This window comes from Falco rusticolus, chromosome 18, assembly GCF_015220075.1.
Source record: "Falco rusticolus isolate bFalRus1 chromosome 18, bFalRus1.pri, whole genome shotgun sequence".
Lineage (NCBI taxonomy): Eukaryota > Metazoa > Chordata > Aves > Falconiformes > Falconidae > Falco > Falco rusticolus.
Window position 1 is genome coordinate 5093448 of NC_051204.1, and position 22572 is coordinate 5116019.

At 43.7% G+C, this 22572-nt stretch overlaps 1 protein-coding gene across 1 annotated transcript in view; it reads right to left on the reverse strand.

Moving 5' to 3' along the window:
* The window catches only part of SKAP1 (src kinase associated phosphoprotein 1), a 155823-nt gene that overhangs the window by 125617 nt on the left and 7634 nt on the right, over window positions 1–22572 (reverse strand). The window contains exon 3 of the mRNA XM_037410935.1: window positions 13049–13074. Within this exon, the coding sequence (XP_037266832.1) occupies window positions 13049–13074 (26 nt within the window). The remainder of the gene's footprint in view (window positions 1–13048; window positions 13075–22572) is intronic.

Sequence of the window (22572 nt, forward strand, 5' to 3'; positions counted from 1 at the left end):
ACACAATATTTTGGATGTGGTATATTTTCAGCATCCCAGGTTGCAACCTTCCCTTGTCTACTCTGAGTGTGAAGTTCCCACAGACCCCAGGCTCCCACATTCAAGGGCATGTTTTCAAGAAAATGTCTTTCTGGTTTCCACCAGAAGGAACAATCTGGCTGTGAAGAACATAGGGCACATGAGATAATCCTCCCACAGATCAGTTCCTTAAAAAACAAATCACAGTGAGTGCCAGGCATCATCATAGCCTTGCTGATAATACAGGCTCAAAGGTCTTGAAAAACTGATTGAAAATTTGACTTTGAGATTTACCAAAGGCGTATAGGGGTCAATGACTGAACAGAAGGGTCCCTGGCAGCCCACCTTTTAAGCCACTAAAATTCTAATAGGGGAAGAGCCCAAGAAGTAATGAAATCTTTTTCCAGCTCTGTGCTCGCTTGCTTCCAGCAGCCATCCCAGCACGCAGTGCGGAACATCAGATTCCGGAGAAAAAGGAAATTCAGAACATAACTTTTCTCCTTTTGGGAGGTGCATCGTTCAGCATCTGCACTGCTAATCTCCCATGCCAAGAAGAAAGCTGCAGGTCCCTGGCCCAAAAGGGCAGGCTTTGATCTCTCCTGCAGGATCAGAGATCAGCAGAGGTGGTACTGCAGTAGTCTCCCATCCACGGGCTGCTTCTCAGTCATGAAGAGTAAGCAAAGCACGTTCTTCTATGCTACAACAAACTGAAATTCATGCATGCACCTCCATGAGGGGGAAAAAAAAAAAAACACAAAAACCCCCCAAAAAAAAAACGGTTAGGGGTTAAAAAGCAGAGAGTGAAATCCCCCGCTCCACTGGCGAGACTCGGGAAGCAGAGTACATCCATGAGCGCACCACTGCCCGCCTGACCTTGGAGAAGTCATTTCAGCCTTTGCTCAGTTGTGTGTGACAAGGGTATGTTTCTTCCCTGTTTTACTGTAGCACTTGGAGATCCTCAAATAAAAAGGCTTTAAAAAGCCTATATGAAAAGCTGCTACCAAACGGCAACTCGGTGCCGTAGGAAAACACAACGTTCATTCTAATGAGGAGCCTTCCCCCACGCCGTGCTGCAGCGTTGCGGGCTCGACTATCTGCAGCGATGTGAAGATGCCAGCATTATAAGACAGTTTCCATAAGCCCCTTAAAAAGAACATTTTCTTTCAACCAGGCTGCACTGTATCAAACCAAGCTTTTCAAACACACACCGAGGTAACAGGTGGTCCCCTATAACGAGATACAGGTGCAGGATTATTGCGATAACGAGCAAACTGCTCCTGGTTTCCGACTAGCAGGAGGCAGCGTGGCGCGGTGCAGCCACCACGCTGGGGAGGCACGGCTCACGCACCGGCGCGTGGCTGCACTGAACCATTTGGAACAAGAACAAGGGCCCGATCGCCAAAGTGACTTGCAAGAATAAGTCACTGGCTTTAACAACAGGAGAAGCTGTTACAGGCATCAGCCACGGGGAAGAATCAAGCCACAGGTCTCTGTTTTGGCAGAATAATCCCTGGGCAGGAAAAATCATATGGGGGGGGGGCTGTCCCCACACAGGAGTGGGAACTGAGATGTCATGTCTTCAGGCAAGCTACCGTAACGCGCTCCAACAGACCAGGCTGCAGCTTGTACATACGTGTATCATGCCAAGCACAGTGGGACTCCGAATTGCGTCAGCTGCCGCAACACAAATCGATACAAACAAAGGCATTTCGTTTGGTTTAGCATTAGGAGTATTTTCAACCACCACCTATAGCCTCAGTAACAAAACCAAAGTGAACAAAACCACTGCAGAAATAGCTACTTAAAACAAATCCTGTTGCCTTTCCATTTAGATTTGCATTATGAGAACTTCTTGTGCTTTAATCCACTTCTCCATAAAGTTTATGGAGCAGCAACAGCTAGTTGAGTCCAAGCAGAAAAAATAACCAACAACTTGTCAGGGGCCAAGCTATTGTTCTGAATGAAGAAAAAACTCATTAGCTTTTAATGAAAACACAGGGAATAAAAACCAAATAGCACAGAACCCCAGCAAATAATTACTCTGCACCTGACGCAAAGCTGCTCTATCTTCCTACTCAAATCCTCAGCAAAATTCCCTAACTCATCGCTCTTTGAAGCATGAACAAAAGCAAGATTGACTCTAAGGGAAAGAGCAAGAGGTTTCTTGAGCTTGCACCTCATCCAGGGGCTCCCCTGACACTTTTTGGCTACCCCCAAGTGTGCTAAATTCCCAGCTTTTGTGCTTTGTGATAGTTGTGGCACAGGAGAAAAAAAAAAAAAGAAATTATGCCATCTTTTAGTCATCTGACATTTTCTGCAGAAACAGTTTCTCGTACAGCAGCAGAAAGAGGGGCTTGAGGCATTCTGTGTAATTAACACAGATATCGTGCTTTATATGTATCAACTCTCAGCAAACTGCAGAGGGGACAGATCGTGTCTCTGGTGACGGGGGTGTCCCCAGCAGAAGAGGGGGTGGCAATTTAGAGTCCAGTGGCTTTGGACAGCAGCATCAGGCAGGTCACATCAGTCACACCAGGTCCATGCAGGACCCACGGACATCACACAGACCTGGCATCAGGCAGAGACGCAGCCTCTGGCAGACCCCCTGTATTAGAGGAGGGGAAAAAAATACCAAGAGGAGAATGAAAAGAACTTAATTAAGCATTAACAGGGCTCCAAGTAAGCAGCACAAGCAGGACCTACAGGAGAAAGAGTCACCACGACCAGGGAACACACTGTTGCTTCCTTCTCCACAGCTTCAAGAGCACAAACGCTCTCTGCAAGGAAGGGAATAACTTGAACATAACTTTCCCTCATTGCTTTGGGGCTTGCGATGCTGGACAGTAAAAATAAAAGTCATGCCTCTGCTCTGACATAGTTCCAGAGACAGGTCTTAGGACAAAAGCTAGAAAAACCTTGGTTCAGATTCTGGTTTTGCTACAAGTCTGTTGTGCAGTGTCAGAACATGCCTCCGTGCCCGTCCCCCCTTCTGCAGAAGTGCGAGAGGGACAGTTACTCTCTTTTAAGACTAAAACTTCTATTGAGACCTCAAAAACCAACCTCTCCAAGGCCAAAAGTTTTTCTACACACAAACTGGCGAGTAAGTTTTCTTTTCTTTAAGCTGCAGTTTGCCTCTTGGGGAGGGGGGGGAAGAAAAAGAAACAAAAAGCTGAATTAATGCATCCTGGCACACACAGGAAGAGAAACAATCTAAATAGGTGAAAGGGCTTTGTAGTAGAAAAAAAATTCATCTCCAGTAGCTTGTTAAGGGAACTGCAATTAAGCTTACTTTGCATTCAGTGAAGGTCTTTATCTAGGTACCTAGAGTTTCATTAAGCATCTTTTTAGAGCATAAGAAAAATCAATACCGAGCGAGTTCCATTTACGCTTTTATGATAAGCTTGTTCATGCCAAAGCGGAAGTAAAATCCCCAACTCGAGTTAATATTCAAGGAAACGAAGTTCCTGCTTTAAAGTAATGACTCCTTAGTATCATACTACAAATAAAGGTCTCTGATCCAAATCCCATCTGCCTTCATGCTCGACAGTGTTAATATCTCTAGATTTTCAGGGACTAATTTAGCAGTAATGCATTTCCCAAAGCAGAGCTGTAAAAGTATTATCAATACTATGGTTTAATATCCCTCACTACAATCACTTGCTGAAATTATGGAGAATCACATGGAAACACATCAACAGAGACGCACCCACACAGTAAGTACTGCTCACATGTAAATATATTATAGTTTAGCTTTTGTAACGTAGTTAAAGCTCTGTCAACATTGCTATTATAAATTATATACCTTTTTAAACACATTTATGTGCTAGAGAATGTATGATGTTTCTTTTTTGAATGCCTTAAAGGCTTCATCAGCTCCTAAGCACCCATTTGGATCTGTGTGGTTAGCCCCTGTGATTAATATGTGAATAGCTGAGGTCTGGGTGGATGCAGACTTTCTGCACCTTCTTCACACAGACTATTGGCTTCCCGATGGTGCCAGTGCCCAGGTCATGTTACATTTGCCTGAAAATCCCAGGTTTTCTATTGCACATCACCGTCATACGCGTACGTGTCCATCCTCCCCTCCCTGGGCTCTACCACCAACAGTGGTATTATTAACAAACCACAAGAGAAATTCCTTTATCTACAGATCTCAAAGCATTTACCCTGCTTAATAAACATTTTCTTGGATGTGGAGATCACACACAGAAGAAAAATAACTTTGTCCCTGGCTCACGAGGCAAACAAGGCCACGGCGAGAGCAGGGCCCGTCTCTGCTTACGCTGTGTTTTATCAGCAGGACAGGTCTACCTCATGGCAGTAGGGTCAAACGCAAAGTGAGGGACCTCCTCGCACACAGGAGGAGCCGATTTATCATTGTTTTAGAAACGTCGACCCAAACAGGTCTTGGCTGGCTGACAAGTGAATCCAGTCCAAGCCTAATTTTGTTCACTCAGTACCCAGTTTTTTTGCTAATTACATGTAGTAAAGCAAATTAATGGTCCACTAAAAATGCCACTTATGTTAAAAACCAGCTAGAAAGTGGAAAGCTCTTTTGCAGAAGCTTGGTTTGCTGCAGTGATGCCGTGTGCCCAGCAGGTCGGGCTGCAGCGCGCAGCATCAGCCGGGGATGCAGCCACCTCCGGACAGGCAGGACCCCAGCACCACTGCCAGCCTCAGCCCACCGATGGGCAGGGCAAGGCAAGGCACAAACTTCCTGGGATTAATGAAATCCAGCAGGCAGGAGCCGGGCAAGGCAACAGCAGACTTCCTAAAGCATGGTGAGAAAAAAAAAAAAAAAAAAAAGGCAGCTTTCTGGGGTGCAAAACCCACTCTTGTTGTTGGGGGTGGAGGTGGGAAGAAAAGAAAAAACAAAGCCCTAAGCCCTACAGCGGGTCCAAGTATTTTATTACACAAAAGGAATTCAAGTTTGCAACTCTCAGCTTCAAGAGAATAAATCCAATGGAGGCCAAGAAGCTCCGAGCAGGCTGGGGTTAAATTATTTTCTCTCCCTGTCACATGGAATAGAAACTTCATGATTACACAAAACAGTAAATAACCTGGAAATTATACATTTGTAGACCTTTAATCCAATATACAGATATCCAAACCAAAGTCTTCCCACAACTGATTATGGGTTTACCTCTGAAAAGCAAAAAGCAAGCAACAGCAATAGAAAACCCAAGTCCTACTCACACACCAAAAAGGCCACCCCACAAATGACATTCAAGAAGTTTGTGACTTGCAAGCCTTGGCTGAAAGAAGCCTTTGGCAGGGCTGCTTTGACAGAAAAGCTCATTCTCATGAATCCAAGTAGCTGATGAGGCTGGGGGCCTAGATATGCCCCCAAACCCATGAAGACAAGAAGAAGCTGCTGAGCTCATGCTGCATCTACTCCCGTTGCTCCATATTTTCTAATCCCCTGCGAGCCCCTTGTGTCATTCCCCAGCTGAGCTCTCCTCTCCAGTTTTCTCTTCCTCTCCTCACTGTGTCTTTGCTCTCTCCCTCCCCTCCCCTCTAACTTCCTCCCTCCAGCTCCTCACTTGCAATCCCTGGCACCCTTTCAGCAAAGGCACTGCACATTCTGCCTCTCAAGTGGGCAGCAGCTACACAAAACAGCTGCCTGACAGGGGAAGCACAGCACATTTCAGTCTTGCTAGGAACAAGCCTGAAACCCAGCGCAGCAGAAGATTCCCACGGGATGTAAACAAGTAAACAAGATTTATTCTTTCTTTTATGACCCAGTAACACATCAGTGAAATACAAAGCCCATCCAATGAGAGCAAAACCAGCCTAAAGCTACCAACACTTTTTATATCTGTCTGCTAATAAATTATTCCTTGTGAGCCTCTTTGAAGAGAAGTCTTCATTTAAAGGAGGGGGATACTGAGGCAGAGGAACGTCACAAATCTGCACTTTGGTTCATCTTCTGAGGTACCAGCCCTGTTCGGAACACAGCAAAACAGTGTCTGTGAAGCCAGACTCCACGCTTGTGCAGTGCAGTAATTAACAAGCAGTTCTGCAAACATGGTCTGGGAATCTAAAAAAAAACCCAAAATTGTCAACATCATCAGTACCAAAGAGGAGGCTACAGGCCAAATAGCTTTGAGTAATGTCCATTGCAGCGTCAGTCGGTTCAATGTATTTTCTTAGCTGAAACCCTTCCAAGTGAACAAGGAATAAACAGAACTAAGCCACGAGGGAGCTGGAGTTTAGCGAGCATATTCCAATGACAAGACACAAGGAGGCTGTCTTGCCCGTATCTACAGCAATTTTCACTGTTAAGAAAAAATAAGCACAGACAGTGAATGCAGAGACAGGAGCGTATAGCAGAGCAATAGGCACTCTGGGGACCGGAGGAGATGCCCATTAGGCATTTATGATAATGCAAAGGATGACTTTACAGTTGTGTTTTAAGATGGAGGCTGACTAAAGGGCAGAATTACTACTATGTAGATTATTTGGATGGGGTTACTGCTCTACAAACCAAAGCAATGCAGGAGTCGTCGTGGGGAGAGAGACCCAAAACTCCAGATCTGAACCAGCCAAAGGTTTGGAAGACCCGGGAGTTGGGACCCAGAGTCACGCTCCCAGCCCTGCTCCTGCTGAGCCAGGGCTGTGGGTGCCAAAGGCACCGATTCCCCCGCTCCCCAGTGAGGCTCAAAGGTAGCAAGTGGGCATTCCCATTTTTAAGGTCTCCAAAAACTCTTAATGGCCAAACCAGAGAATTTAATCCTTTTCCCCATTTTTGTGGAGCAGGAGGGTCTATTGCCTGCTGCGAGAAAGGTCAGGGGATGGGATATGCGAACGCCCCACACTCGGTCCCCGGTGGGGCAATTTCGTGATCGTTCTTCTGTTCTGTGTGAACACAGAGCAACGCTGGGGCTGCACGTTCATCTCAACACATTACAATAACCCCCGAGATTTCTTTATAAAAAGAAAGCTGCAGCACATTCCTATTACACAAACAAGTTCAGAAAGCACTAAGGGTTCATTTGAGAAGGTTCTCTATCTCCAAAGCTGCACATCAGGCAATTTAGACAATCTAATAATTAGAGTATTTTATTAACTGACCAAAGTGAGAGCAATAGAACTTGTTAATATTTAACTTACTGGGGCTCCCCAAACTGCTGTATATTTAGCATCTTTACTGATGGTTTTATACCTCCTTCTTTATGGTGCATTGCTTTATTCTTAAGATTCTGGCATGCTCCGAACTTCCCTGGGGAGGGAAGCATGGGACGCTGCTAGATGTGACCAGAGAGGGCAAGCTCTGCCCCAAGGTGTTACAATTCGGATGGGTTTCAAAGGACTATGGGTGACTCAGTAACTTGAACACTTTGATTAATGAAGTAGAGATCTCCAAGAAGCACCTAGTAATCCAAACCAGGAAACTTTCCTCAAGTTTGTAAGAAGTTTTAAATCAATGGGCTGGTTTAAAAAGAGTTCAAAAAGCCCTCCTCATTAACCTAATTCTTCGCAGTAAAGGTCATAAAAGTTTTGACATTAACTGCAGAATAACCTTGCCGAACTGCTAGTTCCTGTTACCTGGTCTTTCAATCCTATTATAAATTCTGCAAGTTCTTCATTTGCTGGCTCCAAGCAAAGATTGATAACAGCAAAGCTGGTTTGTTGTTTTTTGTTTGTTTTTTTTTAATCAAATGACATGTTTATTCTTGGAGGCTTGTCTCCCTTCTCTTCTTGTTTCATGCAATGGGAACACACACGCACACATTTTCAAGAAATACAGAAAAAGTCTTTTGTATTCCCTTGTGCTACAGCAATATTAATTTTAATCAAAGGTAAACAATTCCCCCTTAATTGTGTGCTCACAACCAGCGAAACCTATTTCTGACCACTACAGAACTGCATTCAAGGGCACTCATTGGAGTGGTCTGGGTTGAGTGACTTGGTCCCAGCCCCAGCTGGGGACAAGGCAGGGTGTGGGCGCACTCGTGCTCCCCCAGGTTTTCTTGTCTCCAGCTGACGGGTGCTGCATGGTCCATTGCAGCCCTTGGCCTGGACCCCAGGTTTGTAAAAGATTTCAAAGCTTCTTGATAAGGAGGGGGCTCGACTCCTGGTTCGAATGCTTGAAATGCAATATCAACAGTTTCAAAGTTACACCTACCTCTTGATTTTTTTATGGATATATGCAAATAAAAATGCAAATACATCTCCATACAGCCCTTCCCAGAGCACAGACGCTTGCCTCCTACCTATGACATTTTTCCAAGCGAAGCATTCTGTTTTCTCCTATAATCGTTACTTGCCTCCAAAATTTGTGCACAATACCTTAGGTAGCGGAATAATTTATAAGCCCATGTAAAAGCAAAGCTGTGCAGCTGCTCAGAGTTTGCAAAACTATGAAACGGGAGGGATTTCAATGCAAAAAAATACTGTCTCTACACAGATTAGTTTGCCGAGAATATAATACATACACAGAGGCAAAGAACTGCATGCCCAGAGCTGCAGGAAGCAAAGCTTCAGTCCTGATAAAGGGAGCTGTCAAAAGTGTTGATACTAAAGCTTTTCTTTTTTAAGTTAAAGAACATACGCCTCTGTGTATATTTTATTTTTCATTAATTAACTCTGTTCCACACACCACCCAAACACATCTTGGACTTTAGAAGGCATTCTAACAAAAGTTTTTTTGTTTTCTTTTTGTCTCTGCATGTTATGACATTTCAAGGGTTGTAGCTGGCACTCATGTTTATAAAGCTGGGGAATTCCACGCATGGCGATAGAATAGATATTTTAACAATACGTTACAAATATTGTCAATTTGATATTTTTTCCCTTGCGTTTTCAAACACATCATAAATCTAGACCAGGTTTCTGTGTATGAACCCTGCTTACCACTGAGCTGGAGACTCTTGGCATGAACGCAAAGAGGGTTTTTTATAAATAAAACTTAGTAAAATCACTATGCACTCCATTAATTCAGGAACACTCTGCCCCAGCTTCAAAGGGGATCTTTACAGTAAAGATGGTGTTTTTGCTGCTTTAATGATTTGCTACTTGTACTTGTCATAACTACATGAACCAAATATGCAATACCAGGGAGCAGCGGTTTAGGGAAATGCACAGTTCCGTCTCCCATCCAGCTCCGCTTCAGTTCAATTCAATAGATTTGAGGCTTTACATAGAAAAGCTACCTCATAAATCTAACACTTGAGGCCTTTGTCTAATGCCAGCTAATGAAAGAAAACTACACGCATGCCTCGGGTATACGCATACCTCATGCACTGCTACGAAGTCCAACCCCAAGAATAACCGGCGACCCATGAAGCACTCTGCATCTGAGCCAGAGCAGGGCCAGCAGAGGTAAAATGATACGCATTTCATCTAAATAGTATATACTACGAGATAAGTGGCCTACTAAGACTTTCCACACTGTTACTTAAGCCTTTAACAGAACACGAAGGCTCCCAGTTTTTAAGCCGTGTTTTATCCTGGCTTGTCCCTTACCCCACCTCCTGGCACACATTTATATTTATTGCTGCCAACTTCAGGAAAGCAACATTTTTGGGGGTTAAGGCACAGAGCTGGGAGAAGCAGCAGATCTGGACCCAATTCCTGGACACACCTGCAGATGCTCTGGTACTTTAAGCACATTTCTTGAGCCTCAGTTTTCCTAAATTTCATAAATGGGAACAACCATGCCCACTCTCCCGCATGTTTGACTACTTATGAATATTTGAGGGAGCACTACTATCCAGCAAATATGCAGCACTTCAGAGAAAACCATTTGGGATGAATTTTTGATGGAAAAACATAAGTGTTATCACAAGCTCAATGAAAATAAATCTGGCTTTATTCATCTATTTGGGGTTGTTTCCTTCAAAATAAAGTAAAAATTAACTGCCTACGACTGCATCCACTGTATGGTGGGGTTTTTTTAGCATGAACAAGCAGATGGAAGTTATGAGTTGTCTGTGTGACACCGTGCTAAGGGGACACCCCCCCAGCAGGAAGGCCCAGGTACCCCACAGGAGGATTTGGAGGGACAAGTCTTTGCCATCCCCAGGCTGGAGCCCTCGGCTAGGAGGGCAAAGCCACCTTCTCTCCATCTCTGGAGGTCTGTGTCTTCAAGCAGAGTGTTACAGAGCTACTTGTGCTTCTGAGTATCTCAAAATATTGGATAGACATCAATGATCTAATCTAGCTCACTTCCACCAGTGGCCACATTAGTTTTTTTACACTAGCCCAGCTTTTGCATGTTTTTGGGGCTTGGGAATGGAGAAGCTGAAATGCACCAGTGACTATAATTCAGTGTAAAGTCCCATTCCAGCAAAGCCAAACTTACAGCCCTGACCCACAGCTCTTACTTAGCTGCACAGGTACTTTTTTTCTTCTTTAATCCTTCCTTTTGCATTGCTCCCTGCCCCCTCATTCTCTTCCCAACTGCTCAACTCTCCCCTCCAGTTTCCCTCTCCTGTTCAGTGCTGGATTCCCTTGCAGTACCCCAGAACCGCCTGCCGCCGCTCCCTCAGACCACGCGTTTCTTCTAAATCAAAGCTGTTGCAGAACATTTCCCCTGCACTGAATTGTGAGAAGAGATGGAAACGGCAGCAAGAAGCTTGGGGGAGGGCTACAACTGACCCAGGTCCTGTCCAGATTTTCTTTGCCAACTTTCCTTAGCTCTCTTTCCACAGAGGGGAGGTTGCTGCAAGACAGCAAGGGTATGCATGCATGAAATATATTAAGTGTATAAAATGCTTCACATAGGCAGTCAGCTCTCTTCCAAAAGGAAATATGAGTCACCCTGGGGCTCTGTTCAAAAAGCACCTAAGGAACAAGGGAAAAATAATTTGCAGCTACACACTACAGTCAATAGCATCGCTTGGTACATATGAATTGGGAACAGCAACTCATCCTGCAGCCTTACGCTCTGTTCAATTATGTCTTTCTGAAACCGCACTCGTCTGCTCAACTCACCCTCAAGACCTGTACTCCTGTTTCATATAAATATCTGCTTGCTGGGAGATATCAAGATGGATTCTATTAATTTCAGTCAATACTAGAAACCAACAGGTTGGGATAGCTGGAATCACTGAGGTTTTGGTCTTCAGAGGGATTTCAGCATGTCTCCAAGTTCAAGGAGCTCAACTGCCTTTACCAGATGTGGTCGCAAGTTGTGCTTATCCCCTTTAGAACAGCTGTTCATTAGCTATTACAAAGAAAATCCTTCTTAGAAGAAGCCTTTTCCTTTGCCACATCAGCCTGTTATTTAAATGCACTGGCAGTGCAGCTGGGCAGTTAACTTACACCTGGTTGTTGCCATCCTCTTATCAAGATGTCCAGGTACATGAGATTATTTTTTTTCTTCAAAACCAAGCCCCCCATAGTAGTTCTCTGTCTCTTTTCCATTCAGCATGCACCAAGTTCTCATTACAACCTCTCCTTCTCCCAGCAAGGTATCATAAACTGGAGGTGAGGCTTTCAAGGTGACATCCAGGCCCATGCCTTCCCTCTCAGGTTGTCCTGTTTCCTTAGTACATTATTTTCCAAATAGCATCAGTTCCCAAGATGACATAGGGACACACTTAGAGAAACCTACATATCTGAAGACCCAAACACTTACACAGTCATTCCTAGCAGGCATTTAAGTGAACCAGGCACTTCATTTACAAATCTATATGCAGTTCTACAAACCAATCTTCCTAATATTACTTAGGCTTCCAACCCTATAAAAGAATAACAACTATTTCAAAAGAACAAAAGCCTCCCTCCTCCACCCTTTAAATTGTATGAACTTTCAAAATTTAGAAGAAAAAAAAAATCTAATTTTGAGCCCTTTTATGTGTTCTAATCCTATCTTTTTTTTTTTTAATTTTGAACACAGCTGTCTGTTGTACTTTCTCAAATGATGCCAGATGCTGGGTTCATCAACCAAACGCATGAAAACAATGGTTTGAAAGCAATTAGAAGCACCGAGGCTGCACTGAGGCTCATATTAAAATGTGATAACACTGTTCTAGTGGGAATTGCAACGCTGCTGCATTTCTGACATTTCTGTGCTGCCAGACAGACAGGATGTGCTGGAAGTGGGCCCTGATCGAGGAGGTAACATTCTGGAATTTATTCCTGGAGTAAATGAAGGATTAGCTGAGTTGGAACACTCACAAGGATTTTTATTACAGCCCCAGCTCCCATCTTGTTTGAACACTGGCAAATCATCCTGTCTGTGCTCACGTATGACAACCGTCATCGAAGGAAAAAGGATGAAGCCACGGAACTGTGTGCCTTGGCTGCAGCTTGGTTGTACCCAATACTCCAGATCAGGAGTCAGAGCTGAGCTCCACCGATCCAATACAGAGTCAGAGGAGCTCCAGGTCAGCTCTGAGCAAATACATATCCATCAATTGCCCTGAATATGCAGTACCACCACTGACACGACTTGTGACCTGCAGGCACCCTGGGAAGTTTAAGTCATCACCCCCATTATGGCAGAAATGAAGATCAAAGTCACAATCAGAATCTCCCAGCTTGTTAACAGACATAACAAGAGATGGTCACGGTACTGAAAAATGTACAGCCTGACCATTTATCTACACCTGGAGGTTGATTCAGTTTCAAGTTCGGGGTAACACAAAGCAACGAGACTGGAGGAAACTTGCTGAAGGTTACCCCACAGGCTTTACCCAAGCCTATGGCCCACGGGAATACAGTGACCTTTCTGAACTTTGGGACTTTTCTGGAGACAGAAGTTTTGCAACAAAATTTCCTGAGCTTGTCCAAGACAACATGTTTATGTCAGCACCACACAGTTTTGTATTATTTGCTCTCAAGGCACAAGGAGAAATGGACTTCTGCTGCTCAGGACGAACGCTAACCCCGGCTCCTGCTATAGCCCTTACACAGCTTTGCCCCTTTCCACCCCTACAAACTGCCACACACAGCTATAAATTCAATTTAAACTCTTCCTCTTGCTGACTTTCCTAGAAAACACCACACATGCCCAGCCCTTCCCTACTCCCCAAGCTCATAACCACGAGAACTCACCAACCTTCCCTTGGCTTGTACTCACCTAGGGGCGGAAATTCCAAGTGGTACCTAAAAGACAAAAAAAAAAAAGACACACATCAGCATACATTATTTTTTTATTATTTTTTTTTAATTATTTATTCCAGCCTGATGAGTAAGTGACAGATGGGAAAATTATGCTGCCAGGACCTCAGCAAGTGGTCAACGCATATTTTGTGGAAGAAGCTTCAAGAGGAATTGCAAGTCCTGCAGATGCTAGCTGGCCCCTGGAGCAGCCTCTGCCACCCAAGGTAACTCCTTTACATCTCTTCCTCTTCAAAAGCTCCCAACTTCCTTCCATTAGCACAGGTATCTCTCCAAACAGAAGAGCTTACAAAACCTTCTGCGGTGCAGCCTTAATTAAAGGCCTTTAAAGATCCCTTCCATCCAACCCAAACTATTCTATGATTCTAGTCTATGACTTTTCTTAACCCCATCTCACGCCTTCCCTTGAAGCAGCAGCATCGCAGACAGCAGTATGCACGCTGCCCACTTCAGGCCATGCCAAAAAAAATCCTCCACAATTTCTTCATCTCTCACACTTTAAGCACATCTTGGGTTGACATCTGAGTCATTTTAATATGGGAACAGCACTGGCGAGTTTTGGAAATAGATCAAGGATTGGGGATAAACCACAAAGTGACACCATTCAGGCAAGATGTGTAACAAAGGGTTGGTCTATAGGCATTAGTGGCAAGAATCCAGTACGTAAAAATCCAATCAATTTGTTTCCTCATTAAAAGCTTTCATGAAGAAAATGATTTAACACAAACATTCAAGCTACTGACACAGATTAATTAGAAAACAACAACAGAATTCTGATTAAGAGCATAATATTTGACTTGTTTGCTTTGGACAAAAAAAAAAAATAAAAATGCGCACAGACAGAAGAAACTTTCCTGGGAGAATGGGCTCAGTGATAAATAACAGCTGTATCACACTGGAAAGAGCCATACCGCTGTGCTTTGTCGCAATAAAGGGCTGCAAATTTCTCTGGACCTTTGGATGCTCCTGGCAGTGGTTCCCCCCCCCCCTCCTTTTTTTTTTTTTATGAGCTCTTTCCTATCCATCCTATGGCAGCTACATCTTATCTCCCAAGCCCAGGGAAGTGTCACCACCTGCCCAAGGTCAGGGGAACCCTAACAGCAGCTCCATCCTTTTGTTTCCAATCAGTGTTAACTGTTACTCAGTGTTTGCTTTGATAATTCAAACATTGATAATTGAACATTTGATTTGAGAAAGCTCCCCTCCATGGGCTCAGCTTCTGCTCAGTGAGAGGTACTGCACTCCCCAGACGCCCCCCCATGTCCAGCATCCCTGAGAGTTGAAATACTTTTGTCTCCTGAGCAGACAATGACTGCGAGACAAGGACAGCAAAATCACCTCTTGTTTTGTGAACTTTTGTCTCTTGTGCTTGAGAGACTGTCCTAATCTCCCCTGAACATGTTTTAGTGATAACATTTACTGCACTAGGACCAAAATGATTTTCTGTCACTTGTAATTCCAGTTCAATAAAAGTATAAGAGCTTTGTTTCTAACCTCTGTCATTTTTAATACAGTAAAATGGTTTAAAAAAATGTAAAATTGAGTTCCATTTCCTACTGGACCAGCAAGCCCGTGTTAGCTTCACTCTGATCAAATTTAAGGCGGGGGGGCAGAGGGGGAAATACCAAAAAGATGTTTTGCGCTTTTTTCTTTTTTAGCATAAGGAAACAGTCAAAAATTCTAATCTCATCAGATCAGGATGTGTCTTTAATCTCATGCTTTGATCATTTTCACTCTGGAAAGGCTTAAGCAGAGAATGAAAGTTAGTTTAAAATTTAATCGGGAGCAGGGGAAAGATGGTCTTGTTCTTATGGACGATGGAAGAGTAATGATCTAATTCCTTCATCTGCCACTGACTGCACGAAAATCTTGAATAAATTACTTATCTTGAGAGCTTAAAAGGCACCCACATACGATGCCACAGCATTGTCAGTATGTTCACTTACAGGATTTCTTTCTTTCCCCCTGATGCTTTGTATGTGTCTAAGAGAGAGCAGGGGGAAGGATGACTTTCAGCATCTGTGTTTCCCCCACCCCTTCCTGCAGAGAACTTCAGCCTTAGTTAATCAGCAAGTGATATTTTCATAGTTTTCAGAAGTGGCCAGAATATTCTTTATTTTGTTCCCACATTACCCAAGAAATACAATTATTTGGGCAAAATGCCCATTTTTGCTGCAACAACCTTAGTAGCAAAGAGGGCTAGTTCAAATATATCTACAGCTCCAAGTCGTGTGCATGCTTATAGATTCAGAATAAAGCCTGTTCCTGCACAGCAGAGGAGGAGAAACTCAGCTAGCAGAAGGTCAGTCATCTTGGGCTGTTCTCCAAAGTACAGCTCGAGGTCAATTCTGATTTTTGTTCCCAATTAAGATAGTACAACTGGCACACATGTTACACCTTTAACAAGCCTGATCTGTGGGTAACAGTTACTCAACATTTTGTTCTTTACCTTTACAGGAGGTTTATCCTGAAAGTTATAGCCCAATAATTTCTTACAGCAAATAATTTTTAAAAAATTGTAATTGCTCCATACGCATCCCCCCCTTGAGCCAGCCAGTATAAGTTAGAAACCAGAGGCCTAATCTTTAGCCAACTGCATCTTGATTTTGAAAGTTATTCGCCTTGGAATCAGTTTGACATTTTCATCCTTAATAAACAATTTTTAGATCTCACAAACACCAAGAGTAAAAGCTTTTCATTCATTTTTCTTAACCAGAAAGTTTGGGAGCAGGCAATATATCTGGTCATGTCTTAAGTGGTCCTTGATTAAAACACTTGGTTAAAAAAGTCCTATCCACCAGCTGTGGGTGGAATCCCCCAGAAAAGAACCAGTTAAGGCAAAGCATAGCAAGGGGTTTTCAGCCAGATAGGAAGGTCCACTTTCCATCAGACCTTAAGAAAGTGGAGGGAGATGGGAAAAACTCTTCTCAAATGATTAACTAGCTTCAGCAAAATGAGCTGACAAAGGAATCTACTGAGATTTTTGATGCAATATGTAAACTGAGGAACTAACCCCAGAATATCTGATTTCCATTACAAAGCTAAAGAAAAAGCACCGCACTGCCAATACTGCAACAAAAGACATCCTATAAGTATTTCCCCTGCAACGAACCACCCACCTCTCTCACCTCATCGGCGCATATTTGGGGCCAGACAGGAAGAAGCCACAGACTTGTTCTGTTCAAAACACAAATTGTTTCTCATGATCGTATAGTCTTTGAGGTTACACACTCGACAATCCAATATCAGAGGGGCTCGCTTTTCTGGGACTGTTTAGGTTCTTTGCTCCTGAAAAACGTACAGATCCCAGTTCTGATTTGTCAGCCTCCTAATAGCAGCGTCTCCAGACTGACCCAATCAAAATTGCAACTCAACTGTGTAAGCAGACCTCAAAGGCTGGGTTACCATGAGAAAGAACAGAAGAAAATGCTGTTGTCACATTGGAAAGGGAAATGGAGTCGCAGAGCGGGCAGGTTTGCCAGAAAACCTTGTTCCCAACAGAAACCCACTGTCCTTAGAGTCTTGAGCCAGAACTCATGTTGGTCTGTAAGGACCAGAGCCTTCTGCTGCTTCCCACAGAACCAGGAATTGGTCCTCAGAAGTGAAAGATGCTTCCAGGACCTGCATCCCAGATCTTACCCTTGCATTGGTTTTACAACCGAATCAAGATTGGAAGCAACCCCAAGAGCATCAGTTGTACACTTGTGAGGTTTAAAAACAAGCTCTCCAAATCCTACCCTTCCTAGCTGTACCGTATCATGATTCACTTCAGGAGAGTAGAGTTTGCTTTTCATAGCTGCTACTCAAAAGCAGTTACCTGAAGACAGCGATGCTTCCAGGTCTGACCAAGCAGGACTACCAGCAAAGAAGTTACTTCAACACTCCTATCTCCTCAACAGCAGTGTTTAAACCAGGGAAACCCAGAAATATCCCTTCTTGTTCCAAAATGAAGGGCAGATTAAGCCCTGGAATATGCAAGAATGAAATCCCCCCCTAAGACAACATTATTCTGCCCACACTAGGTCTAGATCTGCCCTTCGGCATGAGTGCAGGACTCACGTATTTTCGGAGCACCAAGGCAATTCGATTTTATTCCTGTATTTCCAACCTTCACACAAAACTCAAGCAGCAGATTTACCCCAGGCCTCTAGTCCTCTGTTACATGGGGGGCGGGCGTGTGTGTCACAAATCCCATCAATGTCCAGAAATCCAGTAAAAAACATGATTAACACACACACACCCCTCCTCCCACCCACAACTTGAGCCTGCTGCCCAGCATCCCCTGCTTGCAGCAAACCCCAGAGCCGAAGGAGACAAACCAGACCCATTTGGGGCTAGAAGCAAAAATTGCTGTCTGAGATCTTACGGTCTGTATTACGCAGGGGGTCAAACTTGATGGTTATAATGGTCTCTCTGCAGCTCTAAAGTCTATAAAAGTCTAAACCCCACTTTCCTCTCAGACTCAATTTCAGCAGGAACCATAAAATAAAGTCAGGTTTCAATCAAATTTCCTGTATTTTCCTGTCCAATTAAGAACACTAATATCACCACAGATGTTATTAAATTAGATATTTCAAGACAGTCTAATTTGTTTGGTGCACAGTATTCTTTGGTTTTTAATGTTTGCAAAAAAAATTTTAAAAATCAATGCTGTACAAGATTTCAAGTAGAAAAAAAGAAGATTAAAATGGGATTGGGGAGCTCACCATTAGCAAAGTCTGTTACAAACCACTTCAAATGCATTTCTCGGTTAAATGTTACAGAAGCAGCACCAGCAGCTATGCAAAGACTCTGGTTACACAGTTTCAATCATTTACAGTCCTCAGGTTTCAGATTAACCATGCATTCACAAGGAAATGGATGGGGAAACGGGTAATTTTATCAGCTGGAATGGAAAATGATGCAAATTACTGAAAGGAGCCTAACCCAGAAGGCACCAAACTGCATTACTGGCAGAGTGAATGGCCACATTCACCCCAGGTATAAAAGCAGGTAGAATATGATAACAGCTGAATTGAATTTGTGCCCCTGCCAGGCTGTATATTAACAGAGGAGAATTCCTTCCTCAGCACTCCCCAAAAGGAGGTATGGGGGGTGTAAAAAAAAAAAAATCCCCTACCAAGATTACAGAATAAATTAGGAACATCCTAACAGAAACTTTACCAGACTTTAAAAAGAAATAATCACCACGGTCAGTATTAAACTTGACTGTTGAAAACTAAAGGAATGCCTGTGCTCACACACACCCAGGCACAGATGTACTGGTGCAGGGTGGTGAGAGGCTTTAGATCTCCATTAACACCAGCTGGTGCAGTGCACGCTTACGCATCCCCAGGCCAGTGCTGAGCAGGGACAGGTCTCCCCCGCACAAAGGAGAAAAAAAAAAAAACCCAACAAAAAAACCCCACACAACTAGAGGAGCTTATTTTTAGGATAGAAAAATGCAAATTCCAAACCTGCTAGGTACTTTTGAAGTGACAGGGATTTGCTTTTATTTTTTTTGCAGAACAAATCTGTATTTAATGGCCAAAGTAAGTGTGAATGAAATCATGCTCAGCAAGATCATTTCCTTGCTGAGCAAATAAATTTCAGCTCTCTGAAGAACATGAAGGAGGAGAACAGCACTTTGCCTAATTAAGGACAATGTGGTGGGGCTATAGTCCAGCCCTGGCGTTAATGTGCTGAGCTCAATTATCTGCCCATCAGGTCACATTCTTAAATTCCTTTTTATCTTGGTATCACACATTATTCAGCATAATGAGTTTAATATCGGTAGGAATTACAGGCAGTGCATTTAGACTAATGAAGCAAAATTACCCTGAAATTGCATTTTCTTTAATTTCAATCTTAAAACTTTAAAATAAGGTTGAAAATTGAAGTAATAAATGTAGTTAATATGGTTAGAAATTTATTAAAACAGGCAAAACACTGCTTTAGACAAAATTTTGGATCTATTTCCGTTAGTGAATCTTTACAATCCTACTGTAATACCTTGCCACAGGAAGGATCAAGTTCAACCCCAGATAATTAAGCAAAGTTCCCCTGGTGTTGAAGTGTCTACAGTTCAGCTACACCTGTAAACCAATAAAACCAGTAGCTTATTGGTTTGTGACAGCATGCATGAACTACAGGCTACAAGAGAATTGTGCACAACCCCGAGGATGCCCAAACCAGAGGCAGTCATGCGGTGTTGACTTTACCCCTGCACTTCCATTTGGGGTAAAACCACCCTGTTTCAGCCCAGGCAGCAAGAGCAGGATTTCTTTTGACAGTTACACTGTCGGGGCCAGATGTGGCCAACCACCCAGCAGGAGCTAGGTGATGGTATTACTGAAGCTTACTCCTCAAAACCAAGTGTTTGTGCAGCTCAGACTGAAACAGAGTATAGGAACATGTACCCCAGCACCAGGAGCATCTCAGCTCCCCTCTGTACTCTGCATCTCTGTGCCAAGGGTGAGCAATTTCTAAGCTCGGAGGCTGTATTTATTTTTCTGAACCTCAGTGTTAGGAACAAGGCTCACGGCAGCACAGCCTCTGGTTGAAGGTGCAGGACAGCAATGTCGTTTCACTATGCAATTAGACATTTAAACCTCATCCCAGACTTAATATTAGGAACCTAAATCACTCAACTAGGCAAGGAGCACACATCTGCTGACCAGGCTGGGAATACAAACAAGCTGCCAGCCACAGCACTCTTGCCTTTGTGACACAGCACACAGATACCAGTGTGGCAGTACAGCAATGGTGGAGGTCTGGGAAAGACCTGCAGGCTCTCCTTCGCAGGCCAGGGCATCATCACCTGGACACGTCTGGTACACAAGAAGTTTCACTGCAGAGTTAAAAGACCAAGGGCAGACTTTTCCTCGCTGATAGCACAGTATTAGCATTGGGAATATTGCCACAAACTTTAAGGAGGGATTGACAATGAGGCAGTAAAACAAAGTTTGAAGCTTGTTATCCAGAGGTGAATAACCTGGTCTACACTGGAACGCCTGCTGCTGGTAGGAATGTCAGGAAACGGTCCTGTGTATTAGTTATGAGTAGCAGGATTGGACCTCAGGTTCATGCCATTGTTTTCATCACAACAGAGCACATTAAAGGTAGAGTTCCAGTGTCTATTTTGGATATCCTAGTGGGTGTATGCAAGAAACCCAACATTAATTAAACCCCTTTCTCTTCATTGCTGCTTTGATATACAACAAGTCTGCCTTGCTCTCCTTTTAGCACTATTACATTTCACCTCAGGGGAAAAAAAAAAAAAACCTAAGAATTTGTTTCCATCAATGCACCCTTGCTTTCCAACAGGGAGTTTAAATGAGTAGCTGACTCCAAGGAGATGGAGGAACTATTTATCTCCATATTTTTTTAAATAAATCCCGTTCTCCCCATCTCACCCCCTGCCATTGTAACTGCACTAGAAATGTCGAAATGCTGAGGTGAGGTCATTTAACAGCAAGAAGACTTTTTTTTTTGTTACTGCTTTTGCCAAAGGACAAGAATGGGCTTGTGTTCCTGAGTGGAGTCATGTATCTGATGCATCCCAGGTGTCGGACATCTGCTGCTAGCTCTGCAGTCAGCTTTGTTAGGACACAAGAAGCAGCAGCAATGTTCCCAAGGAACAACTTGAAACAAACCCTCAGCACCAGAAGCAACTGACAACTTTTGGGGTTTCTGGGAAACAAGCAAAAACTCTGCCCCAGCACCGCATCCTCCTGCTACCCCCTCCCAAACCAAAGGTGCTTTTTAAGCAAGTTTTATTCATTACAAAGACTTTGTTTTTTCTGATCAGGACTAGAGCAGGGTCTTTGGACTAAGGTCAGGACACAGGTGACTACTGTAGGTGCTACTGTGCTGCAAGAGCCTCATCCCTCCCACAGGTAACTCCTGGGGACCAAGCCTCCTGTCGTGTTCTGTGGCTTGTTTTCCTGGATGGCAGGGAAAGCAATTAAAAGAGATTGTCAATGAAACCAGAGATATGATTAGGAAAAAAATTGCCAGGCCAGGATTTACATGTAAGATATTAGAAAGTGGAATAGGATCTGAGTCAGTAGGGAGGAGAAAAATAAAAAAAAAAGAAAGAACACAGAACTGTTTCAACACAACAGTGCACTTTAAATAACCAAATGTATTCTGAAAGTAAAACGGTATGAGGAGGCATAACTCAGCCATACAGTGACAGCCTCCCCACAGCCACCGCCTGCAACACCTCCGACACGGCTCCTCAAACAGAAATAACCCAGCCTGCCTCGGAAAAAATTATAACCTGCAAACACAATCCACTCCCTACCTACCACACTTCTTGCAGTGAGATGGAAACAATATATCCTCACAGGTAGCACAAGGAGCCATAAACCCCAACCACTTGTACACTTTATAGTCATCAGTGAACCTCCCGGTGGGGGAACGTTACGAGGCCATGGGGAGAGCAGTGATACAAAGACCTGACGGCCAACTTACAGGAACAGTTATTGTGACTGGCTCAGGAGAATCATACTAGATGAAGCTCGTCCTTCCCAGAGACGCATGCGTCTCTCCCCAGTAGCTGAGCAGTTTACTTATGTCCATTATGAACCCAAATAATGAAACCCTACACACTGTGTTGTGTTTCACCCTGCAGAGGGGAAACACAGAGAGCAGGGCTGCTGGGGGGAGGCAGGCGCTTCCTGAAGACGATGGCTGATGATTTCCTGAACACCCGCCACAAAAGCCACAGGAAGCTCCCCAAAGAGACAAACCTACGCCTCATCCCCAAGAGCAAGACCTGCTTAGATCCTTTCAAATAAAAAGGATACAGTCATCATTACAGTAATCTCCCACCACAAATCATTGTATTAATGGCTCAGGTCAGAACAAGGACATTTGTATACTCTGTTCTTCTCACCCTTTCCAAATGCCACTGAGCAATAAAACATAAGCAGGAAATCAGCAGCGCCCTGTAGTCTTTGCTCAAGGGTCTTGCTTTCCGCTCCAGAAGTACCTGCAATTTATTTCAATAAGCAACAGGACTGAGGCCCACATCTTAACCTGAGCATCCAGGAAGAACCTGCATATCACCTCTCCTCCTGATGCAAAGGCTGCTTCACACTAAATCTGGGGTTTCTTGAGATTATTTTGTTCTAGAAGCTTTATCACAAATTGTATTCTTAGGCTGAGAGCAAAGGTCGAGTTCTGCATCACAGCATCAGTGTTTGTCCCAGGACCCTAAAAGGCTGCTCCTTCTTGAGCAAGTCACCAAAACCACACATAACCTCTGGGAAGGCAGAGGTCTATGGCATGAAGGCCAGAGCAGCATCTTTCCCCACCGCTCAAGCACCATTCACAGCTAACAGCTCATGAAGACAGACCACCCACTTTGGGAAGCAAGAACAATCCAGTATTTCCAAGCGTGCCAGCTGCCTCACACATTTATCAAGTTCCAAGCTGTTAATATAGTCTATTAAAAACAGGCCTAGAGTGGCACTACATGAAGATAAAAAATTGTCA